This window comes from Cloeon dipterum, chromosome X, assembly GCF_949628265.1.
Source record: "Cloeon dipterum chromosome X, ieCloDipt1.1, whole genome shotgun sequence".
NCBI classification, from domain to species: domain Eukaryota; kingdom Metazoa; phylum Arthropoda; class Insecta; order Ephemeroptera; family Baetidae; genus Cloeon; species Cloeon dipterum.
The window spans coordinates 18,952,076-18,963,126 of record NC_088790.1 but is presented as its reverse complement, the minus strand read 5'-3'; the positions used below and the strand labels follow the sequence as shown (position 1 = coordinate 18,963,126).

The following is an 11,051-nucleotide window of genomic DNA, read 5'->3' as shown; positions in this document are numbered from 1 at the left end:
CAAAAATATTTCAATGCAGAAAAGCTTACCTAAAAATCGCGAGCGAGCTGTGGGATAATATTTCGTTTTGGGATTCATAGTTCTCTAACACTAGTTGACGATTGCTTCCTAGACTGTTCTCCCTAAGAAATAATAATGCGAGCCTTTTATAACATACGCGGACAAGACGAAAACAGTTTTAAAACGTTTATAGTTTCTTGACGATTATGTCCTAATTCCGGGCCTTGTCCTTATGGTTTAATGATTGATACGTATTGTACTCAACAGAAAAGTTATTTTAAAATACATTGTTATGTGTTTGTATTATTGTCGTGACACTCTTCGGGCGGCTAAAAGAGATAAGTTTTTTAAATTTTTCCATGAAATAGGGCTGCCGTTTTGACAGACAAAAAAACTGTCATAAATGCAATGACGACTTAATTACTATGAATAAATCCTCGAGTGTGACCTTCAATCAATAAGCCATAATTTTACATGTAAAAATCAAGCAAGGAAAAGCGACAAAAAGCCACTTCTGATTTTTTTTCAGGATGCTTCACAGCGAGTTCAGAATTTGCAGACATGAGTAAATTTTAATATAATTTTACTGCCCTAATATTTAAAATGTTCCAGATGATGTATCAAACTGTTAAATATAATACTGTATTACATTGATAGTTTATGTAGTTAAAAATAAATAATGCTTGTCAACAACCCACTTATCTAACATATCAGTTAATTAATTATGGATATTGTTATCAAAAAATAATTTAAGGCTCATATAAAATATTAATAATTGTTTTTTAATTAAAATACGTAACGAGGACAAGAAGGTCCTTTAACATAATGAAAATTATTGTGTTTTATCCCGACCTTTTTCCTCTTACTTTAAATCATACGGAGATATTATATTTATTACAAGAGCGCAGGAAAAGAAAGGTTTATTCCCCTGCCACAAGACTTAATTCACAAGATTAACACAGTGCTGTGAAGCGAATTTAAAGCTAAAGAGGTGCATTAAATAATTTAAACCCTTTTGTCAATGAGGAAAAGGAGTAGACAGTGGGAGCCAATGAGGTCGGCGGCCGCAGTGCTGTCCCCCGTTCCCCTCGGGCGTCAGCTGTGAGTGGGGGAGTGGCAGCGAGCGCCGTAGCCGTGCTCAATAGCCTGCGCCAGCAGTGTGGTCGCCGCGCCTCGCAGGCAGAGAAAGCGCCGCCGAGCAGCCCGAAGGAGCCGAAACAGACGAGCCGCAGTTTACTATCGCCATTCAGCAGGACTGCATCGATTTTTGGCACAGAGGACGGGAGAAATCAGGGCGCGCGAAAAATGTCGGACATCATATTCGGAGGCATCGAAGGGTGAGTTCCGCCGAGTGACTTTCGCACACTTGGTCGCGGGCACTGTTGACTGTAGGGTTGGTTGATTCCTTTCAATATTTTTTTTGTGTTTCGAGCTGGCCGCATGCAGCACACCAACAAACACACAGTACAGGTCGTAGTGTTGAGTGCAGGCATGCGCCTCAACTCTCGTGCTCCCGTATTATTGCTCAGGCTAAAATTACAACCGCAGCACTAGATACTTTTATCCTTCTCCAAGCGCACAAATCTCGAGTGCTAACAATAAGTAGTGGATTTTGTTCAGTTTTATTATAGCAATAATTATTACAGTCATAGAAGTGACCTGATAAATTTGCTAGATCACACGTACGATTTGCTATGAGCTTTGATAGCTGAAAATTGCGGGAAAGATATACGAAAATTAACTTTTCAAAAGAGTTTATCATTGCACAAATGGTGAAATTAAATACCAATTCTCTTTTAATTGTTGAAATATCCTTTTGGAGCTAATCAATTTGATAATTTTTTAAATATTTTTATTAACAAAAATTATCGCTTTAATTTGAATAAAAAAAAAATGATTAGGAGGCTATGAACTGGAGGATAATGGAGGGCATCCCATTAATTTTTGTCTGGACGTTCCAGATGATTCGGAATTAAAAATAATAGTCGGGTGTTGCTTATAAATCGCTCCAGTTAGCGCGTCAATTGAAAAGAATTTAAGCTTGATTGCGCAGCAGGAAGATTTATGTTCTTAAATTCCATGCGGGTTTATATTTTAAATGTCATTTCTGACGCGTAGATAGAATCAAGTAATCCGAAAGTTCCAATGTAATCCTAAATGAAAACTACCAACTGTCGATAATTGTAACGATCACCTTGAAAATACGATTTTCTAAATTAAGTGGAAACATTGGTATCAATTAAAAAAATACAATTCTTAGAAACTTTTGAGCTAATTTTTTATTTGTTACATCTCTTAAATCTAGAGGATCAAGCAACAATGAAAAACAAAATATGAAAATGAGCTGCTTCGCGTGAATGAGTTGAAAGCAAGACAAGTTATCACAATGCTAATTATTCTTAGAGTAAAAAATAACAAGTTGCGTGCTGCGAAGTGCCTCTCTGTGAACCGATCGCGTTAGAGTGTCTTTCACCGCTGTTTTCGTTAGCGATTTGGAGAGTTTCTCTTCACTTAGACATATTATTGAACAGGTGCGAACCTCGCAACGGAAACCGAGTTGTTTGTTTTTAATCGGCGCTGATGTTTCCACCTGTCTTACGTCTGGCGTGTGCCCGAGCGATCACACAAGAGGTTTTCCACCTAGCATTCATTGTATGAGAAAGACGCACTGCTGACGTAAGAGGTGGCAGCAAACATGTGCGGGAAGATATATAGCCAGCATAAAGACGATGAAAATTTTCGCTGGGAGATAAGGAAAGTTATATTGAGGAAAACCCGGGGCTGGGAATCTCCCGGGGAGCTTCCCAAACTTGTTTTTTGCGTTTTTTTTTACCAGTTTTTGTGCGGTTTATTGCACTTAACATAAAGAGCTCGATATATTGACCAGTTTTTCCATTGAAAAATATGTTAAACGGTTTATATGATAATCTGGCATTCACTGCGTTCAGTATTTTTAATATTTTTTTGTAAATATAAAATTATCTAAAAAATGCCTTAAAAAGTTGACAAAATAGCTAAAAAGGTAAAAATTAATAGCTGCAAAATTTGTTTGCAAAAACCCGGGAGAAACTAGCCGCAAAAAACTGGTCTGCAATAAACCGAATTATTCCCATGCCCATCCCAGGAAAAACGTTCATAGCTCAATAGGTTCATCATTTGAAAGACTATATATATTTATTAATGATCTTGATAAAGGTTAAAAATCAATAAATAAATAATGAAAACTGCTGCCACAGCTAAATTGTTACTTAATGTTCAATTGAAAATTCAACGCGCCTGAAAATATCATTTTGTGGCCAGAATATTCAATTTCTTGGTAATCTGGAAGCAAAGCAACTAGAGAATTTCCACCTGAAGAATATCGATAACTTACAAACGTGCCAATTTTACAATCAGTCTAAATCAAATATAGAATATTCTCGTGCAGCGATAGCCACTCTTAGGAAATTATGTAAGCGTTCTTGAAAAGTTCTAAGATGCTCAAAAATTCGCAAACATCATCAATATCTGTCTGGCGCAACTTATCTTCTGTCTGATGGGCAGAAATGTTCATTTTATCTCGCGTCAAAATCTTGAACTCCTGTCGCTAAGCAAGTGTGTGTGTCGTCTTCAACAATTACTAAAGCTACAATCAGCCCGACATGAGTAGCACTTTAAGACGCGTTCATGATATCAATCAAATAAAATTTAACGACGCGGTACAGCAACGAAGCCAACTGATATACATGCGTTCCACAACAGTCTTATCAAATGAGGTTTAATTATTTATTGAGACTACAAATATACGTTTCGTGTTGAAATACTTTGAAAGAGAGTAGGGCATTGCTTATTTTTAATTAAAAAAGGTAGAAACTTGATGAAAGATAATTAAAAGTGATACGCATTATCATTAAAAATAGCTTTGAGCATTCTAATCCCTGTAAATGTTTTTAATTTAGGAGAGACGTTGATTTGATTGCTTATCAGGTTTCAGGTTAGGCATAATCAATAAACGTAAGAATGGTACAAATAATTCAACAAATATCAATTAACGATGACGAAAAATCAGCCAAAATAAGTTTACGAATTTATTTTATTATGGAATAACAGGGCAACTGTTGTGCTTATAGATAGATAAAAAATTTAAATCACGAGAAAATTTGCTTTTTATTTAGTTTGTGTTTGAAATACTCTCATTTAAAAAAATCAAGTTCCAGAATGAATTAAATAAACAATTTCTTCTCCCCTCTTGAATAAAGGGATTGTTGTTTCCAGTGCATTTCATTTACAGACCATTTAATGTGCTATATTCGCCGTGGGTGGGACAAAGATGCAGGAAATGCGAGGGCGACTGACACGGCTCGGGCTCGTTGTCGTATAGAGCATTAAATTTCCATCTCCAAACAATCGGCTCGCGATAATGAACAAGCAGTGCACTGCCCCTTTGGCTGAGGCAGTGAAAGTTTTGGGCATTTAACGCCAACATGTGACACAACAACATTTTATGCTAGAGAGATTGCTGAGCCATGAATTTTAAAACTGCTGCCTCGTGCGCTAATTGATTGAGGTATGCTGTGTATTAATATAGCCGCTCTCCATCAGATAACAAGTTCTGTCCGAATGCTGAACGACGTACGCTCTGTAATGTGTGTTGAGCTCGTAGTTTCACGGCACACCCACACGACCTTGCTCGCAAAAAGTCAGGTCTTGTCACTGCGAGTGTGAAAATGGAGCAAATAAATAATTAGGCGTGAATATTAAACGACATCGGCCTTGTACTAATGTCATGTTGACCAACACGGGAAAATGTAAGTCCGATCGATTCATCGCGCTTTGATCAAACGCGGCAACATGCACACGAGATTTTACTTTTGCGTCTTTGTTATTAAAGTTGAAGCTATTTTTTTTAAAAAAGGAAATGTTTTAAATGAATACCTGATAGCCAATATTTGTGCAATGAATTAAGATATTTTTGTTGATTCTTATTTTCCTGTAAACATGCAAATAAAATTAAAATACAAGCTGATGAAACAGTATTTTAAGTTGCTAATTTCAAATGTTTGTCGGCAACTCAAAGGTAGTTTTCAGATTGAACTGGACATGAAAGAGTTCTATGACAACGCGAGTGGAGCTGTCGACTTTGACCCAGCGAGGGTCGAAATCCGCATGATTTGTTGGAGATAAATTTTGGCCAAGGCTAGAGACGCAATTCGAACTGATTGCTTTTAATGTGAAGTTTATTGAGCCGGCACAATTTTGATGGAGCCAAGTGGTAATGTCAATTCGCATAGTAGGGACGAGCCTCCGAGTCGATTAATGCGTCCAATTCTTACGTAAGAGAATCGCTCGTGACGAGAGAGTTCACAGCCACTATCCTCCTCGTTTGGCACGCATCAATATGCAAATAATACCGCGACCATAATAACCATCTCCCTCGAGAGCGACGTATTTGACGTTTTTGTGTCGCTTGCTCAACTCATCTGCCATTTTTTTGCAACTTTTTATGCCGATCGCCGAGTAAATAGCGCCTCGAGCTGTTCAATTTTCAGTTACATCACGTTTGGTTGGATGTTATTCAATGGACTTTGACTTGCACGCATTTTGGAGCAATTTTTCTGCCGACGGTGACCTACTGATATTCACTTTATCATGGCTAGACTTGTATAAAGGTCTCGACCCGCATGAACACGCCAGCCAAACGGACTTTTCATCAGTTTACCAAGTCCATCTCGATTATTTTTTGCAGCATTTCAACACTCGCCGTCGAGTTAATTTAAATGTAAATTTTACACAATTGCGCAATACCTCATAACAGTAAACGTCATGAAAAAATACTCATTAGCATTGCGAGGCTCAAGTAAATCTCTTTGATTGCAGAGGTGCTACGCACTCAAAAATTGCGCTCTACAATGGACTAGGATCTAAACTGGTGGAGTGCGCTGGCCCTGGAACGAACCATTACGTAAGTACACCCGTACTAGTGCCGCTAAAACGGCTTGCTGACTTTCGGCCTCAGTTGACAGGCATGGTGGAGTGCCAAAAGAGAATCTTCAACATGGTCCAGTTGGCGAAGAGGACGGCCAAATTGCCCGAGGACACCACCCTGGCCGCCCTTGTACGTAAAATTATAAAATCTTCATCAAATCCGTCAAATAAAATTTTAGTTTTTAAATTAATGCTCCAAATAACACAAAAGTTTGTTTCGAAATAATTTTTAATCAGTAGAATGAAACGGTATATATAGACATGTATTTTTTTAATTTCTCATTAGCAATTTCTTTAATTTAATTAACTATTAGGTATTAGGTTGACTTTATTAGTTTTTACTTAATTATTCCATTTGGTTTTACCAATATTTTTACCATTTAAAAAAATCACAGATTCGAAAAAAACACCTTACCACAAATTTAAATGTTTTGAACAGAACGAACGGAAAATACTTTCCAACTCAAAAGCTTCAAAGTAATCACAAAATTAATCCGCAAATTCACCCACTCCCCCTAGGTGTATTGGAATGTGTCCCATTAATGCAATTTCGCTTCGAAAAGGGTCTGAGTTTGAGCGGCTGCGAGGACGACCTGGGCAACGCTCAGCTGCGGGACGGTCTGCAAGAGGCGTACCCCAACCTGAGCAAGGTGTACCACGTGTGCAGCGACACTGTGGGCGCTGTGGCCACCGCGCTTGAGCACGGCGGCCTCGTCATCATCGCGGGCACCGGCTCCAACACCCTCCTCCTCAACCCCGACGGCTCCGAGGGCCGCTGCGGCGGATGGGGCTACATGCTCGGCGATGAAGGCAGCGGTATATTATATTTCTTTGAATTCCTACGTGTCCTCGTTGGCTATAAAAATGCAGGAAATAATGCTCCTGATACTTTTTTTGGTAGATAAAAAAATCTAAACCTGATTTAAAGCAGAGAGAGCTTGGCCAGCTGTGTGGGTCAAACTTGAAGGTGTGAAACAAGGATGTATAAAAAACGTATTTTTTAGCAAAGCCGGTAAAGTACTGACGAAAGTTTCTAAACATAACCCTAAATTTTAGTTTTGTCATTATGATTTTAAATATTTTGGTATTTCTTTTTCAAATTACATTTTGGAATTTTCCGTTAAATGCTCGCTAGAATTATAATTAGCAATTTTAATAATTAGTATTATAATGATTCTTAATTAAATGTGGATCATAGTTGCTCTGCTGATCCACAATAAAATGACTTTGAATGTTAATTTTTGCTAGAACTTTGCTTAAATATGGTAGTGGCATGATACGCAAAATACTGGCTCATGACATCAGCAGAGTCAAAATAATTTATTTACCAGCGACAAGCTTCCATTAGAGGTGAGGAGCGGACGCAAGAAGAGTCATTGCACGGTTTCCTTTTATCGTGCCCCGCTGCGAATTCAATTTCCGCTGCGCGATGCCGGCAAAAATGGCTTCGGAAACGATTTTCTAACCCTGGTTTCCTGCACTTGTTGCGAAAAATCACGTACGCACCGCAGCAGCCGTGGCAGCCAGCTTATCGAAATAATGATCGATTCGAAACCGCGAGAGAAGAAAGGCAGGCTGTAAACCGAGAGTAAAAGGCAAATAAATAAAAAGTACAGTTACGCCTTTCAAGTGAAGCATGAATGAATTACTTTCTGCCGGAGTGAAAGAGCAGACCAGACCATTGCCACCGCGTGCTAATAATCATGCATGCACTTGTGTTGCTTTTGGTACTAAACGCGCACTTCTCGCCGATGCATTCCAGGCTACTGGATTTCCCACAAGGCGATCAAGACGTGCTTCGACAAAGAGGACGGTCTGGTAGACACACCCTACAGCACCGACCTTGTCTGGCAGCTGATTAAGGACCACTTTTCCATCACAGACAGGTATGCGTCGTGCACTTTTTAAGAAATTTTCGCCACATTCCATTTTCTCATCAGATAAAAAAATATAAAAATTAGCGTGCATCATAACTAGTAAAAAAAAAACTCAAGGAACGTGACAAGTTTTGAAATAATATTCCCAATTATACTCAAAATGGAAGAGAAGGGATTTCTTTTAATTTTTGCCTCTCGCAATTCAAACCTTTTGTACTTTTGTAGCAGCCATATTTGCAGTTAGAAATCGTGATGGTTAAAAATGACATTCCATCATTCGATTGAACAGTCGAATCTCGCTGTCTATTTTCGAACGCGAAGCTTATGCAATGCCACTCAAGGCAGCAATGAAAAAGAAAACCACTGCTACATTGCTCTTATTGGCTTTTGGAGAAATTCGCTTTCCCTGCTCTCGCTGCTAGTAGCACAATAAACTCTACGACGTGTCTTTGAATGGCATTTAGATCAGATGTGAAAAATATTTTAGATTCGGCCTGCTCCAACACTGCTACACGAATTTCGAAAAGTCGTTCTTCGCCAGTCTGTGCAAGAAGTTATCCTTGGCAGCCAGTCAAGGTGACGGCCTCTCCAAGTGGCTCTTCCAACAGGCGGGTCGGGATCTAGCAAGATTCGTCGTCGCCGTCTGGCCTCAAGTACAAAAGGTGTGTATCTTTTCCGGGTTTCCCCTCAAATGTAAAAGCTTACATTTGGCGTAACAAGCGTTCAGAACAATATATATTAAGTATTTTCATCAAGGGATTTGAAGTGACACAGCGCAATAAATAATTATGGTATGGAATTTTTTGTTATGTCACCAGTTTTTCAGATAAAGAAAAACAATTGGAGCATAGAAAAATAAATAAGCTGTGAATCATTTCCTTCATGCCGTTCAGTCAATAATTGATTTATTCTTCTAAACATTGGAAAGTTGCGACAAAATGCATTTTTTAGTCTTAATCATTTTACCTAAGTCATACAATACGGAAAAGCCAAGATTATTTGCCTCCCTTTTCTTATGTTAAAAATATCTCCTGATGTTTAGATTTGACAAATTTATTTTTTTATTGAATCTGGCATTTTCTGAAATATTTGCTTTCTGAGAATTCAAAATTGGCCGAGAAGGAGTTGTTTGACACAATTTGTCTGATGTATTCCTGGAACCCAAAATGCTAGCAATCATCTAAACAATTAAAATCATTGGTTTGTTCCCCCAATGAGCTATTTTTTTTCTTTGTGATAAAACAGCATGATTTATTGAAAATCAATACTTTAAGTAAATTATAGAATTCAGCTTTTTAATTTTATTTTTAGTCCCCATAATTAGATAATATTTCATTTAGAAAGCATTATAGATAGATGCTATATATATATTTTTCTGTAGTTGTTTTGGTTGTTTACACCGACCAGATTCACTATTATTAAACTTCTTATTACAAATTTTCAGTGGCCATCTGAGCTTTGATAAAAAGCCGATTGAATTTTATTTGCAATGGAGACCGATTTGCAATATTCAAGTTTAATTTCCATTGAACCCTATGGACATTTTAAAAGTGGAGAATGAAAAATATAAAAAAAAAACGAAAAAACAGTACAATACATGATGCACGAGAGCCATTTTTTTTTAAATATTTTTGTTTTACAACAATAAAAGCCTTAAAGAAAGCTCGTGTTTATTAAATGCATTTAAAACTACAAAGAAAATCACTAAATATGCAAATAATTCAGATTTAGACACTTTATCAGCTCTTTATATCCGTCGTAATTATACAACCATGTCCAGTGATTTTTCGTCTATCCTGAAAAGAGATTTAAAGCTTTATAAATAAAACTTCCGGTTATTTATTCCAATCCATAAAATGCTGAATCAAAGCAGACAATTAATTGACAACATTCTGCAGATTGTTTAAATACGTCTATGCAAATCAACATGTTATTTTTTTAATTGTTTTTAATTTGTAGATAATTCTGTAGTACCTTATACAGTAGAAAAAATAATCACGCGTGAAGCAACCTCTATTCCAGAAACTGCTGGAGCAGCCGGGCGGTCTTCCAGTAGTTTGCGTTGGCTCGGTGTGGCTTAGCTGGGAACACCTGCAGCCCGGCTTTGTGGCTGAGCTGGCGGCGCACTCTGAGATCAGGGAGCTGACCCTGCTACAGCTGAGGAGCAGCGCGGCCGTCGGCGCCACGTACCTGGCGGCCAGAATGGTGCACGCCGACTTCCCTGCCGACTACACCAGCAACTACCAGGTCTTTTTCAGCTACCACAAGGAGAAGCAGGCCAACGGTGTGGCCAAGATGAACGGAGACACCAACGGCACGCACGTCACCAACGGCCACGCCAAAGTTCAATAGCTCACTTGAAAATCAAATTATTGAATTACAAAATTCATGTTAATGTCGTCCAAGAGAAAAATTTTATATATGATTTTAAATGAAATTATACACAGAATGTATTTAGAGAATTTCAAGCTCCTCTCGAAAAGTTCCATTCCAACTTGTGCCAACGAGGATGGTTTTTACAAACGTGGATGGCAAGATTTACAAACTAATCTTTTGACCTGATTACAAATAAGGTGTGGATTTTCATTTGATTTTTGAAGTATGCTGCGCACTTTTCATTAAGAGTAAGGCTTAAAAAAATGTTGTTGCACCGAATGCGCAGGTTAAAATTGTGAGTTGACCCAACACAGTGAATTGTATAGTAGAGAGTAATGAATAATTTTGAGATTGAGTTATTTGCTAAGCATTGAAATGTTAAGTTAGAGTTATAAACCCCATGTTTTAGTGCAGGTACCATGTTGAAGCTGTCTATTTTTATAATATAAACACATGGCAAGTTTTAAACGTAAAATATTTCAATAAATTATGCTATTGTCCTGTTTCTAACTGGCCTCATTTCAATTTCCAATCGTTGTAAACCGCGATTCTGTATTGAATTGCTAGGTCAAAGAATTTCTTATTGTTGCATTAGCGCCTGCCTGGAAAGCTGAATAGGCAACCTGCGCGACGCTGCAGTATTGCATGCTGCATAAATGTATCACAAAACATAACGCAGTTGTTGAAAACCTTGCTGCAACAATAAGCTGAGAGAGAAATCACTTATTAAAAAAATTAAAACTCAGTAAAAATTACCAGACACAGTATTTATGGAGGTATATCCAATTAACTCTAAAACTTAACGGAACTGTATGGACCTCTTTGAGTGCATCA

At 37.9% G+C, this 11,051-nt stretch overlaps 1 protein-coding gene across 2 annotated transcripts; it reads left to right on the top strand.

Annotated features, from left to right (window-relative positions):
- Positions 1–1,138: 1,138 nt before the first annotated feature.
- Nagk (N-acetylglucosamine kinase) lies at positions 1,139–10,722 on the top strand. Of its 2 annotated transcripts, none has more exons than XM_065493567.1 (7): positions 1,139–1,337; positions 5,857–5,941; positions 5,996–6,094; positions 6,528–6,780; positions 7,727–7,850; positions 8,329–8,503; positions 9,849–10,722. In XM_065493567.1, exons 1-7 carry the CDS (start codon positions 1,306–1,308, stop codon positions 10,191–10,193), a joined length of 1,113 nt encoding a protein of 370 aa, XP_065349639.1. In that variant the 5' UTR covers positions 1,139–1,305; the 3' UTR covers positions 10,194–10,722. The 2 variants fall into 2 exon arrangements, with proteins under 2 accessions (XP_065349639.1, XP_065349640.1); XM_065493568.1 differs by having other exon boundaries at positions 1,140–1,337; positions 9,864–10,722.
- The last annotated feature ends 329 nt before the right edge of the window (positions 10,723–11,051 follow it).